The sequence below is a fragment of the Phyllobates terribilis genome, unplaced genomic scaffold, assembly GCF_046119375.1.
Source record: "Phyllobates terribilis strain yellow unplaced genomic scaffold, ASM4611937v1 Scaffold_35__1_contigs__length_13245226, whole genome shotgun sequence".
Lineage (NCBI taxonomy): Eukaryota > Metazoa > Chordata > Amphibia > Anura > Dendrobatidae > Phyllobates > Phyllobates terribilis.
Genome location: NW_027362795.1, coordinates 2,371,538 through 2,392,367, shown reverse-complemented (window position 1 = coordinate 2,392,367; position 20,830 = coordinate 2,371,538). Strand labels below are relative to the sequence as shown.

Here is a 20,830-nt window from a genome sequence, read left to right as displayed (position 1 = left end):
GCCCTTTCCACTTCCGGCCGACTCCAACAATATCTCCCGGATCCGCACATTCCTCAACCACGAATCTGCAAAAACACTAGTGCACTCACTCATCATCTCCTGCCTCAACTACTGCAACCTCCTGCTCTGTGGCCTACCCTCTAACACTCTCGCACCCTCCAATCTATCCTAAACTCTGCTGCCCGACTAATCCACCCCCCCCCCCCTGCTATTCCCTGGCCTCTCCTCTCTGTCAATCCCTTCAATGGCCCCCCATTACCCAGAGACTACAGTTGAAAACCCTAACCATGGCATAAAAAGCCATCCACAACTTGTCTCCTCCATACATCTGTGACCTAGTCTCCCGGTACTTACCTGCACACAACCTTCGATCCTCACAAGATCTCCTTCTCTACTTCCCTCTTATTTCCTCTTACCTCAATCGCATACAAGATTTCTCCCGTGCATGCCCGCTACTCTGGAACTCTCTACCCGAACATATCAGACTCTCGCCTACTGTGGAAACCTTCAAAAGGAACCTGAAGACCTACCTATTCCGACAAGCGTACAACCTGCAGTAACCACCGCTCCACCATACCGCTGCATGACCAGCTCTACCCTCACCTACTGTATCCTCACCCATCCCTTGTAGGTTGTGAGCCCTCGCGGGCAGGGTCCTCTTTCCTCCTGTACCAGTCGCTGACTTGTATTCTTCAAAATTATTGTAATTGTTTTTGCTATGTATACCCCTTTCACATGTAAAGCGCCATGGAATAAATGGCGCTATAATAATAAATAATAATTAAATCCTATTACCACACTCCCCTTCAGCATACAATCACGTTAGTATACCACTGGCTAATCCAGCAATGGCAAAAAGACTACTGATGATATAGTAGGAAAAATAATTATATGGGGATAGTGTATACCTGTTGTACTGTAGTCTAGAGGCAAAATGGTGACCACACGATTGTGATATGGCCGGACTACACCGTCAATAAAGCAGCCACAGCCGGTGACTGAGAAGAATCTGTGACTTCTCTGCATTTAGTGGTCAGTACTCACCTGGGTAGTCATATGTAGGAATCTCCTCTTTACACCACTCATCACCCCTAACATATGTCTCTGTAGTATTAGTATGGATCAGATCTTTACTCTGAAACAAATATTGTAAAAGTCACAGACAGATGGAAAAGTCACATCTATGATCAGCTATAATCCTGCCATCTACACTGTTCTCATTACACAAGTATAAAACATATAATACTGGTGGATAAAACAAGACTGAACACAAGACCTTCACAGCCATCTACACATCATAGGGGAGGTCTCATGACACCTTCTCTCCATCTACCTGATGATCCTGAGGAACATTGGGACCTTCTTGTTTACAGTCCTGTGGAAGAAGAGGACGGGGACATCTCTCTGGTGTTGTCCTCTTACTGGATAGATCTGGAGGAAACACATACAGGGACTGAATTCATTCTTTACATACAGATAATTATAGGCCGTGTGTATTTAGTCCTATTACCTGGTGATGTGAGGGACTGGGGAACCATCATCATGAAGTCCTTGTACAGATCTTTGTGTTCTTCTAAATATTCCCACTCCTCCATGGAGAAATAGACAGCGACATCCTGACACCTTATAGGAACCTGACACATACAATGATACCGTCATCTCTCCAATCCCTTCATAACGTTACTGTATAATGTCCCAGCATTCCCAGCAGTGTCACCTCTCCAGTCAGCAGCGCAATCATCTTGTAGGTGAGTTCTAGGATCTTCTGGTCATTGATGTCCTCATGTATCAGGGGATGAGGTGGAGGCCCTGTGATTGGGCTCAGAGGTCTTCCCCATCCCTCAGACACAGGGTCCTGACAGCGCTCACTAGAGGTCTTCTTCACTACTGTGTAATCCTGGTTATGGAGAGACACATTAATAAATCTCACTGCAGACATTTCCAGAGTCCTCACCTCTCCAGTTCTGTCCATCTGTTATTCCCATAGATAAGAATGATGTAATGTGACGTCATCAGAATCTCTCACCTCTCCAGTAAGCCAGAAGAGGATCTCTAGGGTGAGGTGTAATATCCTCTCCGCCATCTTGTCTCTGCCCATATCCATCTTTGATAGATAAATAAGGATAATTCTCTTATATAGAATATCTCCACTGAGAGGATCCGACACTGTAGAGAGAAGATGATGAGCCGATGTAATATCATAAAAATCTTGTGTAATAATACAATTACTGCAGATAATAAGGGAAACATAGTTAGAAAATCAGAGATTCGGTAATACTGGAGTACTGATATTCTCTACAACACACCGGTATTCTGTTTGGCTATGAAAAAAATGTTTGCATTAGGCCCTAGCCCCACTATCAGTATTTGGTCAGCATTTTTTTCTCAGGAGTGGGAGCCAAAACCAGGTGAGGGACAATCAGAGACAAAGTATAATAGAAACAAGTCACCAATTCTGCATTTATCACCCACTCCTGAGAAAAAATACTGACCGAATACTGACCAAATACTGATAGTGCGGCCGTGGCCTTATAGTGATAATGCACTGTGTCCTCCCTGAGATGATCCTAACTTTGATCGTCTATACAAAATTCGGCCAGTAGTTGAACACTTCAGCAGAAAATTTGCAGAGGCGTACAACCCCCAAAGGGACATCTCTATAGATGAATCTCTGGTTTATTTCAAAGGGATGTTAAAATTCTAACAACACCTGCCCAGTAAGAGGGCAAGGTACGGAATTAAACAGTACAAGCTGTGCGAGAGTACTTCAGGGAACGCCCACAGATTTAGGGTCTACGAAGGAAAGAACGCCCAAATTAACTAAATTACACTCAAATTAACAAGTTGGAAAATTGTGTGGGAATTGCTGCACCCACTGCTGGATAAGGGTTATCACCTCTACATTGATAACTTTTACACCAGCATTCCACTCTTCAAGACCCTCTCTGTCAGAGGTGCAGTTGCATGAGGCAACGAGCAAAAAAAATCAGAAAGGCCTCCCTAAGCCGCTAATTGGGCAACTGCTGAGAAAGGGAGAAATAATTAAACTACTCAACCAGTATAGGTGCTTCATAATAATTATTGTACAGTAAAAATCCTCTGATTAGGTGCACTTGCAGACTACAGAGTAAGGGGACAAAATCGCTAGAAAACATCAGAACCATGGACTGAAAAAAAAGACGATCGAAAAAATCCCAAGTGACAGAGTATCATATAAGAGATAAAGCCTTTATTAAGGCATGTTTAAAATCTATATAATACATGTAATTGGAAATGGCGACAGGGATTGTGACATGCACATGAAAAAAGGATGTGCGTATTACCCAGAGATCACACAGGAAATATTTGTATAGTACAGATAATTATAAACATCAACGCTCCCTCCATTTGCAACAAACGTTCCTACATCCATGATCTTTTCATTACCAACAAACTTTCTTTCCTCGGCATCACTGAAACGTGGCTCAACCCCTCTGACACGGTCTCTCCAGCTGTACTTTCGTACGGTGGTTTCCATCTTTCTCACACACCCCTCTCCAATGGCAAGCATGGTAGAGGAGTAAGTTTTCTCCTTACCCCCTCACACATACCACAGCTCAACAGGCAACCCTGGCACACCAACCTGACTAAAGAACTACGAAGGGCCTCCAGGGTTGCTGAGCGGAGATGGAAAAGGTCCCACTCCAACGAGCAATTCATCGCGTTCAAATAGTCCCTCAATTCTTTCAAGTCCCCACTTCCTGCAGAAAAACAAACCTACTTCTCAGCTCTCATATCCTCTCTCCGTCTCACAACCCTAAGCAGCTATTCAACACTTTCAATTCTCTCCTCCATCCCCTAGTGCCTCCTCCCTCTCCTCTCATCTCAGCCGAAGACTTTGCCTCATCCTTCAAGCAGAAGATTGACACCATCAGACAAAGCTTTTGCTTAACCCCTTTAAAGCCCATGACGTACTAATACGCGTCTGTGCCCTGGGCTTTAAGAGCCTGACCCTTATTAGTACATCATCGCGCGCGCACACAGGCTGTGCGGGAGCGATCGCCGCAGGGTGTCAGCTGATTGTCACAGTTGACACCCGGTACTATGTGCAGGGAGCGGTCCCGCACAGCTCCCAGCACATTAACCCCCGCAATGCTGCGATCGAAGTCGATCGCAGCATTGCGGTGGCAAGGGGAGGTGATCGGTATACTCATCTCCTCTTCCGGCCTCCAGCGCCGTCTGCCGCGGCTTCCCGGGTGTTGCCATGATAACCCGATGTTGTCATGACAACATCCGGGTCACAAGACAGCAGTAAGATTGTTTGGACATGCGCAGTGCATCTCCAAACTATCTTCTCCCTGTCCAGCGCTGACAGCCTGCATGGCACAGGGATGGTGCTGCATTCCTGTGCCATGCAGGCAATCAGAATAAAAAAAGTGAAAGTCCTATAGTGGGACAAAGTAAAAAAGTAAAAAAAAATTTGTAAAAATATTTTTAAAAAAATAATCCACTAACAAAAAAAAATATAATGTACCCATCAATAAATATTATTATGAAAAAAAACCAAACAAACAATAAAAGTACACATATTTGGTATCGCCGCATCTGTAACGACCTGGTCTATAAAACTGTTCCGCTAGTTAACCCCTTCAGTGAACACGGTAAAAAAAAAATTAAAAACAAACCAAAAAACAATGCTTTATCATCATACCACCAAACAAAAAATGGAATAACACGCGATCAAAAAGAAGAATATAAATAAAACTGGTACTGCTGAAAACATCATCTCGTCCTGCAAAAAACAAGCTGCCATACAGCTCCATCATCCGAAAAATCAAAAAGTTACAGCTCTCAGAATAAAGCGATGCTGAAAAATAATTTTTTCTATAAAATAGCTTTTATTGTGTAAAAGCGCCAAAACATAGAAAAACTATATAAATGTGGTACCGCTGTAAACGTACTGACCCGAACAATAAAGCTACCTTATCAATTTTACCACACCCGGAGCAGAATAAAAAAATGTAAAAAAACACAATTACTGAATTGTTGGTTTTTGTTTATTCTGCCTCCCAAAAGCTGGAATAGAAAGCGATCAAAAAATGTCACATGCCTGAAAATGGCACCAATAAAAATGTCAACTCATCCCGCAAAAAACAAGCCATCACATGACTCTGTCGGCCAAAATATGGCGATGCAAAAACTAGATTTTACAAAATATGTGTCTTTTAGTGTGTGACAGCTGTCAATCATAAAAACCCGATATGATTCTGGTATCGTTGTAATCGCACCGACCCGAAGAATAAAGTAATCTCATCACTTATACCGCACGAGGAACGGCGTAAAAAATAAACGCTAGGGCTGGGGTTGGGGTTGTCCTAATGTTGGGGTTGGGGTTGTTTTTTTTTTCAAAAGTAAAAAAAAAAAAAAAAAGATGACGATATGGCAACTAGTTTTGAACGCAAGCGCTCGCTACTTGAGTTTGCATCGGGTGCTCGGGTATGCACTGAGTATCGCGGGTGCTCGAGTCTCCACCCCATATGCTTCGCGGCCAAAAAAACCTTGCGGGGATTGCCTGCCATGCACGAGCGATCCCCGCATGTTTTCTTTGGGGTGTCTAATAACCGTGAAACATGCGGGCGGGGATTCAAGCATTTCACTTGAGCACCCGTGATACATGGTGCATACCTGAGTACCCGATGCAAACTCAAGTAGCGAGCACTTGCGCTCAAGAGTAATGACAACTTATTCAATATGATGACCTAATGTTATCAAATTCTGTGTCGTACCTCTGGGTTCAAAATGTTCACTATACCCCTTAATAAAATCCTTGAGGGGTATAGTTTCCAAAATGGAGTCACTTGTGGGGGAGCTCCAATGTTTAGGCACACAGGGGCTCTCCAAACGCAACATGGTGTCCGCTAACAATTTGAGCCGATTTTTCATTCAATTTGTTAGCGGACACCATGTCGTGTTTGGAGAGCCCCTGATGTGCCTAAACAGTGGAGCTCTCCCACAAGTGACCCCATTTTGGAAACTAGACCCCCAAAGGCACCTATCTAGATGCATAGTGAGCACTTGGAACCCTCAGGTGCTTCACAAATTGATTCGTAAAAATGAAAAAGTGGAAAAAAAAATACTGTTTCATTTTACGAATCAATTTGTGAAGCACCTAGGGGTTCCAAGTTCTCACTATGCATCTAGATAGGTGCCTTGGGGGGTCTAGTTTCCAAAATGGGGTCACTTGTGGGGGGTTTCCACTGTTTAGGCACATCAAGGGCTCTCCAAACGCAACATGGCGTCCGCTAATTATTCAAGCAAATTTTACAATCAAAAAGTCAAATGGCGCTCCTTCCCTTCCGAGCCCTGCCGTTTGCCCAAACAGTGGTTTTTCCCCACATATGGGGTATCTGCGTGCCCAGGGGAAATTGCACAATAAATTTTGGGGTCCATATTTTCCTGTTACCCCTGTGAAAATAAAAAAAATTGGGTCTAAAATAACATTTTTGTGAAAAAAGTTAAATGTTCATTTTTTTCTTCCACATTCCAAAAATTCCTGTGAAGCACCTGAAGGGTTAATAAAGTTCTTGAATGTGGTTTTGAGCACCTTGAGGGGTGCAATTTTAAGAATGGTGTCACTTTTGGGTATTTTCTGTCATAAAGACCTCTCAAAGTGACTTCAAATGTGATGTGGTCCCTAAAAAAATGGTTTTGTTGGAAAAATGAGAAATCGCTGGTCAACTTTTAACCCTTATAGCTCCCTAACAAAAAAAAAAATTTGGTTCCAAAATTGTGCTGATGTAAAGTAGATATGTGGGAAATGTTATTTATTAACTCTTTTGTGCGACATATCTCTCTGATTTAAGGGCATAAAATTTCAAATTTTGAAAATTGCTAAATTTTCGCCAAATTTCTGTTTTTTTCACAAATAAACGCAAGTGATATCGAAGAAATTTTACCACAATCATGAAGTACAATATGTCACGAAAAAACAATCTCAGAATCAGGGGGATAAGTTGAAGCGTTCCAGAGTAATTACCTCATAAAGTGACAGTGGTCAGAATTGTAAAAATTGGCCTGGTCATTAACGTGCAAACCACCCTCGGGGGTAAAGGGGTTAAAGTCCCCATAGCTCCTTCTCATATCTACTCAACCCTCCTCCTCTAAAACCAGTTTCTCCACCATTACAGACAATCAAGTTTCCTCTTTACTCTACAAATCACACCTCACCACCTGCGAACTTGACCCAATCCGTCCCACCTCATCCCTAACATCACCACAGTCTCCATCCCAACCCTAACCCACCTTTTCAACCTGTCAAAACTGGTGTCTTCCCCTCATGTTTCAAACATGTCTCGATCACACCCATCCTCAAAAAGCCCTTCCTTGACCTATCCTCTCTGACTAGCTATTGCCCCATATCACTTCTCCCCTATGCCTCAAAACTACAGGAACAACACGTCCATTCTGAACTGTCTTCTCACCTCTCCTCTTGCTCCCTCTTTGACTGTTTACAATCTGGCTTAAGACTTCATCACTCCACTGAAACTGCCCTGACTAAAGTCACCAAAGACCTACTAACTGCCAAATCCAAGCGACACTACTCTGTCTTCCTCCTCCTGGACCTGTCATCAGCCTTTGACACAGTGGACCATTCCCTCTTACTACAGACTCTCAGACATTCAGTGTCTCCCACTCACACACCACCTCCTCATCTCGCATCCTATCTGTCGGTGTCCCCCAAGGTTCAGTTCTAGGACCCCTGCTCCTCTCCATCTACACCTTCGGCCTAGGAAAGAGTCCCATGGCTTTCAGTATCATCTCAATGCTGATGACACACAGTTCTACGTCTCTGGACCTGATATCACCTCCTTACTAACCAGAATCCCACAATGTCTGTCCGCTATTTCATCCTTCTTCTCTGATAGATTTCTAAGACTAAACATGGATAAAACTGAATTCATCATCTTTCCACCATCTCACTCAACCCCCTCATCTGACCTATCCATCATAGTCAATGGCTGCTCCTTCTCCCCAGTCCTGCAAGCTCACTGCCTTGGGGTAACCCTAGACTCTAATCTCTCCTTTAAACCACATATCCAAGCCCTTTCCACTTCCGGCCGACTCCAACTCAAAACAATTTCCCAGATACACACATCCCTCAACCACAAATCTGCAAAAACACTAGTGCACGCACTCATCATCTCCCGTCTCAACTACTGCAACCTCCTGCTCTGTGGACTACCCTCTAACACTCTCGCACCCCTCCAATCTATCCTAAGCTCTGCAGCCCAACTAATCCACCTGTCCTCCCCACTATTCCCCGGTCTCTCCTCTATGTTAATACCTTCACTGGCCCCTCATTACCCAGAGACTGCAGTTGAAAACCCTAACCATGGAATAAAAAGCCATCCACCCCTTGTCTCCTTCATACATCTGTGACCTAGTCTCCTCTTACTTACACACAACCTCTGATCTTCACAAGATCTCCTTCTCTACTTCCCTGTTATCTCCTCTTCCCACAATCGCATACAAGATTTCTCCCATGCATCCCCCCCCCTACTCTGGAACTCTCTACCCCAACATATCAGACTCTCGCCTACCCTGGAAACTTTCAAAAGGAACCTGAAGACCTACCTCTTCTGACAAGCGTACAACCTGCAGTAACCACCGCTCCACCGTAATGCTGCACGACCAGCTCTACCCTCACCTACTGTTTCCTCACCCATCCCTTGTAGGTTGTGAGCCCTCCCGGGAAGGTCCTCTTTCCTCCTGTACCAGTTGCTGACTTTTATTATTCAAAATTATTGTAATTATTTTTGCTACGTATACCCCTTTCACATGTAAAGCGCCATGGAATAAATGCTATAATAATAATAATAATTAAATGCTATTACCACACTCCCCTTCAGCATACAATCACGTTAGTACACCACTGGCCAATCCAACAATGTCAAAAAGACTACTGATGATATAATAGGAAAAATAATTAAATAGGGATAGTGTATACCTGTTGTACTGTGGTCTAGAGGCGAAATGGTGATCACACGATTGTGATATGGCTGCGGGTGATGGACTCCCTGGGTGGGCGCATGTCCACCCCAACTCTAGTTTCGGCGGAACCTTCGTCAGGGAAACAGTGCACAAATGGAGGGAAAATCTAGTTAAAGTTAAGTTCACCAATCACGCCATGTTGGTGACCACAAACGACGCATGCCGCGTCATGGTAGTCAGGGTGACCCGCGGCTTCAACATCATGTGTGGAGCAATGTCAGAGTCACGTGCGATTTTTTTGATAGTTTTTTCAGTCCATAGTTCTAATGAGAAAGAGAGAAAGCAGAGCCCAATGCAGTGACAACATGCTCATGGTCAAATATAAGGAGAATAGGGGTGTCCTTATTTTGACCACCATAAACTGAGACAACACTTCCCTTGTCACTGTCCGAGGTACCACAACACAAGTCCCAAAGCCAGATTGTATCTTGGATTATAAGTACATGGTCGGTATAGAACTCTCAGATCAGGTCCTTTAATCATATGATGCCATGTGAAAAGCTAAAGTATGGTGCGAAAAATTGGCCAAGCACATTGTACAGATGGCACTGTACGATGCTTTTGTGTTGTTTCGACCTGCAGGCAATATGGGGACCTTCCTTCAGTTTCAGGATGTAGTCATCAAGGCCCTAATGTTTGGCACTCAGGAAGGTGAGGGTTCCAGTTCTTCTGAAATGATAGTGCCCATATCGTCCCAGGTCAAAAATTTTCCAGGAGAGGCTTCCCAAACAGCAAAGAAAGGAAGATCACAAAAACGCTGCATAGTGTGCTCAAAGAGAGGAATCCGAAAAGACACAATTTACCATTATGAAACCTGCACTGAGAAGCCTGGCCTTTGCATCAACCCATTACTGACATTGTCAGTAATAGTACGTCCCTGTGCCCTGGGCCTAATGGACCAGGTACTTACTATTCTGCACAATGTGATCATAGCTTCTGTGCGGGGCGCTCGCCGCCAGGTGTCAGCTGATTCTCACAGCTGACGATATTGTTGCATTTTATTAGAGCTTTACTGGCCCATGAGTTGAGATGGGCAAACCTGAACAGTACGCTACGTCGCTATCGGCAAGCGAGCAAAAAGCGTATGGCGTCACACCTCCGGATTCCAACGCATGGAATATGTGTCTACGCCCCGTTCGGTTACTGCCAGCTTCACGATAGCCCAATTACGATTACACCACCGGCCAGTTTGAAATATATTATAGGACTGGTCAGAAATCTGCGTTCTGGTAGCGTATGGCTTCGGGGGAGGGAACGATTACAGAACAAAAGAAACAGGACTATTAAATTTTATATTTAATCCAAAAGGGAGGCAGTGTTTAGGAAAAATTGACAGAGATTTTACAAAAGGAGACAATACAATACATATGCAGTTACACAAAATAATAAGGATTAAGGAAGAAACTTACTATAAGCCCGCAGAGACGATTCACTATAGCTCGAGGGGGAGGAGGCCCACTTTGATTTGAACGTTATCGATTGTGATCCGTTGCTTATAGTCTCTCTCTATACCCCCCCGACAATGAATACTGATCCATCCCCAGTGGATTATTTTATGCTGAAGGGTGAAACCTGCCCACACACCACCTGTGCTGACATTACATGGGCTGGGCTCCAGCCTTCACATTTTTATTAAAATATCTGGCTTTTGTGATAATTTATCGCTGGTTGATCGTAGAGGCCCGAAAGTGATACAGTTTTTTTCTGTTATGAATTTACCTTCCGTTAGAGACCACACACGATATAGCTGCGGTCTGTTAAATAGTTACTTTTGAGCCACAGCTCCCTGAAGGTGCTTACAGCAATGGAAAAATAAGCATATTGTTCCTTAGCTGACCCTGTCACTAAAAATATGGGCCCCATTATTATCGAAAGTATGGAACCTTAGTTATTCCATATTTTGTGTCGGCTCCGGTCCAACTGCAGAGCTCTGTTGAATCCCTGGGAACTAATCTTCCTTGGCTAGATGTACATTTATCACAAGTCTCTGTTAATTGGGTTTGCCACCTCTCTCAGTACTGGGATCTGCTTACAGGCTACTTCGACTGCGAGTGCTAATTGGGTTTGTAGCACCTTTTGTGCTACCATGTCTCCTAGCTACTTCTGCTGTGGGTGATAATTTGTGTACACCCCCACTTCCCTTAACCCCCTCCCGCACCCAAGTCCAGGAATACTCGGGCCATCGGTATGGGACGGCGAACACCCCCAAACCCAGTGACAGTCAGGATCTTCCCAGGAATGAGTTCTTCTATTAACACAAACTAAGGGAGGATGAAGGATGGGGGATGAGGGTAAATTCTGCGCCAGTATCCTTAAGGCCAACAGTAACTGTGTTGCCCACAGTAACCGGTTGTAAGTTCTCCTGGACCCTGCCAACCGCCCCACCCACAAAAAGAATGGCTGCAGTAGGCCTTAGGGCCTCAGATGTGGTGTTCATCTTCTGCAGACAAGGCTGATGTCACAAACATAACACTTATGGGAGTCAAATGCAAGCCACTTCGCCTGCGAGTGCTAATTGGGTTTGTACTTAGCACTAGTGATGAGCGAGCACTAAAATGCTCGGGTACTTGTTGGAATACTCGGGTGCTCGACCCAAGCAACGAGCCTAATGTAAGTCTATGGGAAACTCGAGCATTTTTCAGGCGGCTCCCCCCGGCGGTCTGCAGAGGGCCTAAAAATTGCCCAAATCGATGAGAACAGTGCTGAAATGACATGGGGACAGCATGGGGAAGACCCCTGGAAGGATTTCTGACTCCCAGGTCACTGCTGTCAACAACGTTGTCAAAGTATTACGCCACTTTTACAGACTCACAATAAAACATACAAAAACGAAACCAAAATGGATTTTCCTGGGATATATGTCAAGGAACATCCTTTCCAGGGTAATGACTTGTATAGAAGGCAAAATAAATAACCAAAACCAAAAATACTCCTCCACACCTTGGGCTATGTTCACTTGTAGCGTTTTTCATGCGTTTTTGCACTTTTGTATTGCTTTCAACCAAGATAAATGCATTCACCAGGAAATGTCATTTTTACATTTTACAACCTTATCTGGCCATGTGGTGTGTGACACATCATCAGACACATGCATACAGTGCTGAAAAGTCATGGGAACAGCATGGGGAAGACCTCTGGAAGCATCTCTGACTCCCAGGTCACTGCCTAAAAGCATGCCCATCATAAGTGATCCTTGGCGCATGCAAAGATGGCTCCCGCCATGCACCTGTCATTGCAGACTTGCAACAATCACCGTCCACGTCCTTGTCCCAGTGCAGCGTTCAGTTGTCCCTACCCCATTCCTTGGAATGCAAGCACAAGTATGCAGGCAGCCACCCACCCATCCACCCACAGGCTGCAATACTATACTGCAGCTCTTTGCACTTGAAATATGGCCTTTTAAGCTCATAGAGGTGGAAGCTTTTCACAACCTCATGCCGGCGGCGGCCGGGTGTCCATACTTGGTCCCCAGCCGCCACTATATTTCCCAGTATCGCCTCCGCCTTCCACAAGCACGGGTCCCACAACATTACCCGTTCCCTCCCCAGTGCACTTACTGGGAAGGACCGCCTAACCACAAAAATGTGAATGTGGCCAGGGATGGTACGGAGCCAGTCCACAACTTTTTTTGCTGACAGTTGTATTTAGCTCGGTGAAAGGACTGGCATAGAGGGAAACCATATCTACCCTGCATGTCATTTCTCCCAGGAAGTCTTGTAAAGCTGCTTGCACTTGAAACGTGGCCTTTTAGGCTCGTGGAGGCGGAAGCTTTTCACAACCACATGCCTCATGCCTCGTGTCCATACTCGGTCCCCAGCCGTCACTATAAATCCTTTCCAACATCTGCAGTGTAGAGTTCCAAAGCGTGGGGACATCACACCAGTCTGTGAGCCGGAAGCTGCAAATGCTGCTGAAACACGGCAAGGGCGGTGGAAGCTGACTTTCTAAAATGGGCACACAGGCGCCGTACTTTAACAAGCAGATCCGGCAGCTCCGGGTAGGATTTGAGAAACCGCTGAACCACGAGGTTAAGCACATGGGCCAGGCGAGCTCCCCTCGCCTCAGAGCCGCCACCAGGTTCCGGCCATTGTCACACACGACCAGGCCTGGCTGTAGGTTCAGCGGTGTGAGCCACAGATCTGCCTGGTCTTTCAGAGCTGTCCACATCTCTTCAGCATTGTGCGGTTTTTCACCTAAGCATATTAGCTTCAGCACAGCCTGTTGCCACTTGGCCGAGGCAGTGCTGCAGTGCTTCCAGCTTGTAACTGATGTGATCATTTCGGAGATGGAGGCTGAAGAGGCTGAGGAGGATGAGGTGCAGGAGCTGTAGACCGTGGGGGCAACCCTGATTGACCTAGGGCCCGCAATACTTGGCGTCGGGAGGACATGTTTCGTCCCAAGGTCCGACTGGGTCCCCGCTTCCACTATATTAACCCAGTGTGCCGTCAGCGAGATGTACTGTCCCTGCCCACAAGCACTTGTCCAAGTGTCCGTGGTTAGGTGGACTTTACCGGTAACTGCGTTGTTGAGAGCAAGGCTAATATTTTGGGACACGTGCTTGAGTAATGCGGGGACGGCACACTGGGAGAAATAGTGGCGGCTGGGGACTGAGTACCGAGGGACGGCGGCCGCCGCAATCAGGTTGCAGAATGCTTCCGTCTCCACGAGCCTAAAAGGCAACATTTCGAGCACAAGCAGTTGTGAAATGTGAGAACTTAGTAGTGTAGCCTGTGGGGCGTTGGCTGCATAATTGCGCTTGCGTTCCAAGGACTGGGGTATGGACAACTGAACGCTGCGCTGGGACAAGGACGTGGACATGCTTCCTGATGCTGCTACTTGAGAATTTGCAACAACAGGTGCAGGGCAGGAGGCATCTTCGCATGCACCATGGGCAGGGGATTGGCTTGCATGCACAAAAGCAGAAGAAGCAACAGTGCCACCCACAGACACTGTTCCTGGACCCGGGGTTCGACCCCCAAAGTCGGGTGCTTTGCTGCCATGTGCCTGATAATGCTGGTGGTGGTCAGGCTGGTCGTTTTGCCACTCCAGCTGATGCTGGCCTGGCAGGTGGTGCAAATGGCCTTTTTGGGGTTATCGGCAGAGTCTTTAAAACACAACCAGATTCGGGAAGACATAACAGTTGTACTGGCAACTTCCTTCGTGTTTGTGTTACGGGGAACGGTGGCCTGCCTTCTGTCTGCGGCCACCACACTGCTTCTTCCTGCTTGTTGGGGTGCTCTGCCTCCCTCCCCCTGTGTGCTGCTGTCCTCGCTCTGCATGTCCTAATGCCAGGTTGGGTCAGTTACTATATCATCCACCACCTCGTCTTCCACTTCCGCACCCTGGTCCTCCTCCTGACTTTCTGGCAATTGTGTCTCATCATCGTCCACCTCTTGTGACACTTTCCCAAAGTCGCCTTTTTGTAACCATGGCTGCTCAAATATTTGGGCATCGCTACACGCGATCTCCTCTTGCCCCGCTTCAAGTGGACCGGGAGAGAGGCCCGAATCTATAAATGGAAGAGTGAATAGCTCTTCAGAGTGTCCAAGTGTGGGATCAGTTGTCTCTGGGTACTCGGCCTGGTGGGAGGAAGGAGGATCAGGGTGAGGAATATGTGGTCCAGACTCACGGCTACTGAGACTTGACCGTGTGAAAGACAGGGTGGTGGTGGTGGGGCTAAGTGACTGGAAGCATTATCCGCTATCCAACCAACAACCTTTTGACACTGCTCTGGGTTAAATAGTGGTGTGCTGCGGTCGCCTAGAAAATTGGGACAGGAAGGTCAGGCGAGAAGATGTGGGTGTTTGTTGTGGCACAATTTCGGCTTGCCCACGGCCTTGTCCTCTGCATGCACCATTACCATCACGTCCAGTTGCCCGTCCTTTGCCACGTGCCTTGCCCATTTTAAATGGAGGACAGTATCTTCCACGCTCACTACAAATGACTGAGTTTGGAGCGAACTTATATGTGATCCGTGTGATGGAGAAACCAGTTTTAAATACCTGGCCTGTAGGTAAGTAGTTTGATCAGCAAACTGCTGTGAATTGCTTCACTGACACACTGAAATTTTTTTTTAATGGAGGCCAGAAATGGCAGTATTTTCTGACAACGTATATGTGAGCCATGTGATGGAGAAAATACAGTTTTAAATAGATGGATTTTTAGCGCTGTAATATGGAAAGGACCTGGCTGTATTCTGCAGTGCCAACAAGCAAATGGCGCAGAAAAACGGTGTTCTCTGGATTGCTTTATAAGCAAATAATGAGGATTAAGATCCAAAGAAAAGTATTCCTGGCCCTGAGACCTAGGGCCTTTGTATACAAATATGTAACAGCAGCAGAAGGCAGAATTGGAATGGAGCCTCTTGTGCTATATGCACTGCAGTCTGCTATATACACTGCCTGCCTGCCTATATACACTGCCTGCCTGATATCTCTGCAGATGGATTAGTCCTCAGAAGGACTGTTTGTTAAGATGGATATGTGTAATGTACGGTTTTTCTCCCTACATTACCTAATACACAAGCAAATCTCTCCCTGACGCAGCAGCAGCTCCCTACACTCTCTGATCTGGAGTGACTGTGACGAGCATGGCGGCGCCAGGTCTTATATACACCTGATGACGCTGTGCGGCCAGCCAATCACTGTAATGCCCACAACCAACATGGCTATGGCATCACAGTGCATGGCAGGCAATCCTTGCATGTTCATTGGCTCTGTAAAGAGCGCCAAACATGCAGGGAGGGGACCCGAGCTCCCGCCTGAGCAACCCGGAAATACTCGCCGAAATTGTCGAGCACCATGATGCTCGGGCGAGTACCGAGTAGTAGCGAGCACGTTCGCTCATCACTACTTAGCACCTTTTGTGCTATCATTTGTCCAAGCTACTTCTGCTGTGGGTGATAATTTGCATACAGACAGATGGTGGATTGTCAGCTCCTCTCTTCTAACAAATACTATAGGGGAGGAGGGGTGAAAAGTTGGGGGAAATTATTAATATTTTCTTAATACTTCCATGACAACCATCATAATACTTGCCTGTCGGGTTTAATCCACATCAGCAGTCACTGATGTGACTGTTCTACACAACAGCCACTGCGGTCAGGGTCAGCTGCGGTGCCGTGAGATCACTTGGGTTCATCAGCTGAACTGAACTTTCTAACAGCAGCTCAGCACTACACACTGCCTGTCTGTGTCAGTGTGCAGCTGGCGGTCATGTAGAGCAGTCACATTAGTGACTGCTGATGTGGATTACGTCCGACAGTTGATTATTATGGTGTTTTTTTATTTGTTCTCATTTACAATGGACAAGGGCATGAGGCATTAGGTGTTAGGTAAGTATACCTGTGTTGTTTATTTTTAAATAAATGTGTAAAATGTTGTGTCTGTCTCTCGCGTTTTTCTACAAACGATCGTGCGGAATACAAAATGTACTGTGGGGACTCTTTTTCCTGAATCTGGTGTTCATGTTTATTGCCTGTCTATTAACCCCTTTACGACCTTGGGATTTTCCGTTTTTGCATTTTTGTTTTTTTGCTCCCCTTGTTCTCAGAGCCATAGCGTTTTTTATTTTTTGGGCAATATGGCCATGTGAGGGCTTATTTTTTGAGGGACAAGTTGTACTTTTAAGCCATTACTAGTTTTACCATATCGTGTACTGGAAAATGGGAAAAAAAATTCCAAGTGCGGTGAAATTGCAAAAAAAAATGCAATCCCACAGTTGTTTTTTGTTTTTTTTTCTTTCCACGTTCACTGGATGCTAAAACTGACCTGCCATCATTATTCTCCAGGTCATTACGAGTTCGAAGATACCAAACATGTAAAGGTTCTTTTTTATTTAAGTGATGAAAAAAATCCAAAGTTTGCAAAAAAAAAAAAAAAATGGCGCCATTTTCCAAGACCCGTAGCGTCTCCATTTATCAGGATCTGGGGCCGGCTGAGAGATTATTTTTTGCGCGCCGGGCTGACGTTTTTATTGATACCATTTTAGGGTAGGTACAATGTTTTGATCGCCCGTTATTGCATTTTATTGTAATGTTAGTACATCCAGGAAAGGCAACTGTTTATAACTCAACTCTGATGTAAATCTACTTAACTCTATTGATTCCGCTGACAAATTCAAGAAATTGTTCACTCATCTTTGACCAGATGATACAGGTGCATCTCACTAAATTAGAATATCATCAAAAAGTTAATTTATTCCAGTTCTTCAATACAAAAAGTGAAACTGCTATATTATATAGAGTCATTACACACAGAGGGATCTATTATATAGAGTCATTACACACAGAGGGATCTATTATATCGAGTCATTACACACAGAGGGATCTATTATACAGAGTCATTACACACAGAGGGATCTATTATATAGAGTCATTACACACAGAGGGATCTATTATACAGAGTCATTACACACAGAGGGATCTATTATATAGAGTCATTACACACAGAGGGATCTATTTCAAGTGTTTATTTCGGTTAAAGTTGATGATTATGGCTTACAGCCAATGAAAACACAAAAGTCATTATCTCAGTAAATTAGAATAATTAACAAAAAACACCTGCAATGGCTTCCTAAGTGTTTAAAAATGTCCCATAGTCTGTTTCAGTAGGCTCCACAATCATGGGGAAGACTGCTGACTTGACAGATGTCCAGAAGGCAGACACTGACATACTCCACAAGGTCCCAGATTTCCAATTTTCATTTGGAAATCAAGGTCCCAGAGTCTGCTTGAGCTCTAGTGTGAAGTTTCCACAATCAGTGATGGTTTGGGGGGCCATGTCATCTGCTGGTGTAGGTCCACTGTGTTTTATCAACACCAAAGTCAGCTCAGCCATCTACCAGGAAATTTTAGAGCACTTCATGCTTCCCTCTGCCGACAAGCTTTTGGGAGATGGAAATCTCATTCTCCAGCAGGACTTGTCACCTGTACACACGGCCAAAAGTACCTATACCTGGTTTAAAAACAGTATCACTGTACTTGATTGGCCAGTAAACTCGCCCGACCTTAACCAAACAAAGAATCTATGGGGTATTGTCAAGAGGAAGATAAGAGACACCAAACCCAACAATGCAGACGAGCTGAAGGCTGCTATCAAAGCCACCTGGGCTTCCATAACCCCTCAGCAGTGCCACAGGCTGATCGCCTCCATGCCACATTGATGTAGTAATTGATGCAAAAGGAGTCCTGACCAAGTATTGAGTGCATTTACTGAACAGACATTTCAGCTTTTAAAAATATTTTTCAAGCTGTTGTTATCAAGTATTCTAATTTACTGAGATAATGACGTTTGTGTTTTCATTGGCTGTAAGCCATAATCATCAACATTAACAGAAATAAACACTTGAAATAGATCACTCTGTGTGTAATGACTCTATATAATATAGGAGTTTCACTTTTTATATTGAAGAACTGAAATAAATTAACTTTTTGATGATATTCTAATTTTGTGGGATGCACCTGTATATTAATGATATTTTTATCTATACCCCAATATATGAAGGCCACCACTTATGATCATTCCTGAATATTGTAGATTCCTCCCACCAGCATAGGAAAAGGTTTTCATATGAGGGGGCACAGAGGCTCCCCATCGCAGTACCCCTGAGCTGGTGGAAGTACTTCCTATCAAAAATAAAGAAGTTATGAGTAAGAGTGAATTTTAGAAGATCCTCCATGAAGTCATTATGTCTGCTACACTCTATTGATCTCGATTTCAAGAAATGTCTTACTCCTCTGATATCATCCTCATGCGGTATATTACTCTACAAAGCCTCGATATCTAGTAAGGCCTGCTCCCATACATGAATGTATACATGCTCGAGGGTCTACATGTAGGGGAGCAGGCAAAGGGAAAACCAACTCTAGAGGGATTATTCCAACTGCAAGACCTCAGGCGGTACTGGGGGAACATTATACTGTGTGGGGGGCATCATACATCCTGCATAAGGGGCATAATGGGGGCATTACACTGTGTGGGGGCATCATACATCCTACATAAGGGGCATAATGGGGGCATTACACTGTGTGGGGGCATCATACATCCTGCATAAGGGGCATAATGGGGGCATTACACTGTGTGGGGGCATCATACATCCTGCATAAGGGGCATAATGGGGGCATTACACTGTGGGGGCATCATACATCCTGCATAAGGGGCATAATGGGGACATTACACTGTGGGGTCAGTAAAGGGGTCCTGTACTATGAGAACAATACGTTTCCTCCTTCCTGTCTCCATAGTTGGGTCGTATGTATCTATTACAGGAAACAGAACAAAAACCTTATGATTCTTATAAAGGGGCAACACAAGACCCCAAAAGAGTCTCCGTGCTGAAGGGGTTAATGCCCCCTGCGCCCAGTAATGGGGTCTCCACATACCTCCACCTGCAGAGCCGCCACCACATATATGGCTGCTCTGTGCGCACAGGAGCTGTGATGAGGTCACAGGAGGGGAGGAGTCAGGGGTCACATGATCAGGGGCCTCAGTGGATGCAGGACTCTGCTGTGCTGGTTGTCATGGTGCTGGATGAGCTGAAGTTTATGTGTGGGGTCAGGAGGGGTTTACAGGGGGGATGTAGCAGAGCCGCGTGTGTACGAGGTGTACGGAGCAGAGCCGCGTGTGTACGAGGTGTACGGAGCGGAGCCGCGTGTGTACGAGGTGTACGGAGCGGAGCCGCGTGTGTACGAGGTGTACGGAGCGGAGCCGCGTGTGTACGAGGTGTACGGAGCAGAGCCGCGTGTGTACGAGGTGTACGGAGCAGAGCCGCGTGTGTACGAGGCGTACGGAGCGGAGCCGTGTGTGTACGAGGCGTACGGAGCGGAGCCGCATGTGTACGAGGCGTACGGAGCGGAGCCGCGTGTGTACGAGGCATACGGAGCAGAGCCGCGTGTGTACGAGGCGTACGGAGCGGAGCCGTGTGTGTACGAGGTGTACGGAGCAGAGCCGCGTGTGTACGAGGTGTACGGAGCGGAGCCGCGTGTGTACGAGGTGTACGGAGCGGAGCCGCGCGTGTACGAGGTGTACGGAGCAGAGCCACGTGTGTACGAGGTGTACGGAGCGGAGCCGCGTGTGTACGAGGCGTACGGAGCAGAGCCGCGTGTGTACGAGGCGTACGGAGCGGAGCCGCGTGTGTACGAGGCGTACGGAGCGGAGCCGCGTGTGTACGAGGCGTACGGAGCGGAGCCGCGTGTGTACGAGGCATACGGAGCGGAGCCGCGTGTGTACGACGCGTACGGAGCACGGTGTACGGAGCAGAGCCGCGTGTGTACGAGGCGTACGGAGCGGAGCCGTGCATGTACGAGGCGTGCGGAGCGGAGCCGGGCGTGAACGAGGCGTGCGGAGCGGAGCTGGGCTTGTACAAGGCGTACGGAGCGGAGCCGCGCGTGTACGAGGCGTACGGAGCGGAGCCGCGCGTGTACGAGGCGTACGGAGCGGAGCCGCGCGTGTACGAGGCGTACGGAGCGGAGCCGCGCGTGTACGAGGCGTACGGAGCGGAGCCGGGCGTGTACGAGGCGTACGGAGCGCAGCCGGGCGTGTACGAGGCGTGCGGAGCGGAGCCGGGCGTGTACGAGGCGTGCGGAGTGGAGCCGGGCGTGTACGAGGTGTACGGAGCGGAGCCGGGCGTGTACGAGGCGTGCGGAGCGGATCCGGGCGTGTACGAGGCGTGCGGAGCGGAGCCGGGCGTGTACGAGGCTTGCGGAGCGGAGCCGGGCATATACGAGGCGTACGGAGCGGATGCTGCCCCTCTCCAGGAGCGATCACAGCAGCATGCACGGCATGAGACGTTCTTGTACTAC

The 20,830-nt window shown here is 46.5% G+C and overlaps 1 protein-coding gene and 1 pseudogene across 1 annotated transcript; both read right to left on the bottom strand.

Annotated features, from left to right (window-relative positions):
• The window catches only part of LOC141182693 (uncharacterized), a 163,152-nt pseudogene that overhangs the window by 63,364 nt on the left and 78,958 nt on the right, over nt 1-20,830 (bottom strand).
• LOC141182678 (gastrula zinc finger protein XlCGF66.1-like) lies at nt 1,467-19,472 on the bottom strand. The gene is made up of 4 exons (XM_073660830.1): nt 19,412-19,472; nt 2,027-2,166; nt 1,718-1,897; nt 1,467-1,634 (listed from the first exon to the last, which is right to left on the bottom strand). Exons 2-4 carry the CDS (start codon nt 2,102-2,104, stop codon nt 1,467-1,469), a joined length of 426 nt encoding a protein of 141 aa, XP_073516931.1. The 5' UTR covers nt 2,105-2,166; nt 19,412-19,472.

Coding starts and splice junctions, on each gene's coding strand:
- LOC141182678 (XM_073660830.1), bottom strand. CDS start 2,104: ATGGATATGGGCAGAGACAAGATGGCGGAGAGGATATTACACCTCACC. Junction 1,898..2,026: donor TCTTCTGGCTTACTGGAGAG/GTGAGAGATTCT, acceptor CTCCATAACCAG/GATTACACAGTAGTGAAGAA. Junction 1,635..1,717: donor TTGCGCTGCTGACTGGAGAG/GTGACACTGCTG, acceptor TGTATGTGTCAG/GTTCCTATAAGGTGTCAGGA.